Here is a 1,336-nt window from a genome sequence, read left to right on the forward strand (position 1 = left end):
GGGACCCTGTAAGACTCCACCGGGGAAGGCGCCGGTAGGCTGGGGGCCTAACGAGGCCCCACTCCTGGTCAGGAGGTGTGACCTCCTCTTCGACGGAGGTAGGGGGCCGTGACCCCACCTCCGTCGCACCTGGGCCNAGTGCAATGAGGGGTGAATTTTCACCCCTCTCGGCCCCAGGTCAAACGCCGTAGCGGACCTGTACCACCATTGTATTGGTCTCTCTCTTGCCGAGTGAGACCCTCCCNCCTACCACGCCCGAGTCCCCGCTGAACCAAGCCTAGGGCTTCGAGCAGCAAGGACCGGTCTTCGCCTTCTTCGGCGCTCCCGCCCCTAACAGGGCGGCCAGCGTCCTCGCCGCCTGGGTCTTCTGGTTTCGAGGCCCAGGTGGCGGTTCCGACGACCGCTCCGGCAGAGTGTCTGCCGGGACTGGGGACGGCTCCATGCAGCCGGAGGAAACAGTTCCCCCCGACCCAGAAGGAGCCGGCACCCCTCCCGTCACCACCGTTGGGGAAATAGTTGGAGAGGATGGGGTCTCTCCCGGGGGGTCGACGTCCATCCTCTCCTCGGCCACACCGGGGGCCTCCTCGGGAGGAGGAACCACCCCGGCTAGCCGCCTCTTCGCCCGCCCGGCGACGCCCGGAGCTAGCTTCTCTGGGCCCGCAAATGTGGTGGTCACGCCACTCACACGGGGGGGTGGGGGGTTACATTGCTGACCCCCCAGCACATGACGGGCCTTGCGGCCCAAGTCCGCGCAGAGCGGACATCTTGGCTCCGGCGCCGTGCACTGGCGCAGGACATGCCCGGCCAGACCGCAGCGGAAGCAGCGGTCCGACCGGTCCACTTCTGTGGAGGGGCAGAACTGCCCCACATGTCCCACGCGCAGGCACCGGTAGCAGCGGAGGGGGCGGGCCTTGACCGCCTCGACGCGGGCACGGCTCCACCCCATCGTAATCCTCCCCTCCGCAACCAGCCGCTTGGCTGCCAACATAGGGCACTGCGCCCACACCGTCTTCTGTCCGGAGGGAAGAGCTCGAAGTTCGCCCAGCCTGATCTCTCCCTCCGGACAGCCGCCCTCCCGGGCAAGTACCGCCAACACTTCCTCGCGGGAGACCGTGCCGTCGATCCCCCGCACCCGGACATTCCCGGGACGCGAGGGACGGCGGACCTTGACGCCAGTCCCCGCGAGGACGTCCTTCATCTTGGCCGCCAAAGTGTCCGCTTTGGCGGCCATGTCCGGACCGAGGACCTCAACCATCAGGTCCCCGGTCATGGTTCGGCGTGGGCGGACCTCCCGAATCCCGAGGGACTCAATGGGAATGGCCAGCCGACACCGCTT

General features: G+C 67.9%; 1 protein-coding gene across 1 annotated transcript; it reads right to left on the minus strand.

Annotated features, from left to right (window-relative positions):
- Positions 1 to 967: 967 nt before the first annotated feature.
- On the minus strand, positions 968 to 1,270 carry LOC109863383 (the record flags this gene model as incomplete). Its single annotated transcript, XM_020443642.1, has 1 exon — positions 968 to 1,270. A coding segment is annotated over exon 1 (303 nt), but the record flags the coding sequence as incomplete, so codon positions are not given.
- Between the last annotated feature and the right edge of the window lie 66 nt (positions 1,271 to 1,336).

Source organism: Pseudomyrmex gracilis, unplaced genomic scaffold (assembly GCF_002006095.1).
Source record: "Pseudomyrmex gracilis isolate BER0280 unplaced genomic scaffold, ASM200609v1 scaffold_4560, whole genome shotgun sequence".
Classification (NCBI taxonomy): Eukaryota; Metazoa; Arthropoda; class Insecta; order Hymenoptera; family Formicidae; genus Pseudomyrmex; species Pseudomyrmex gracilis.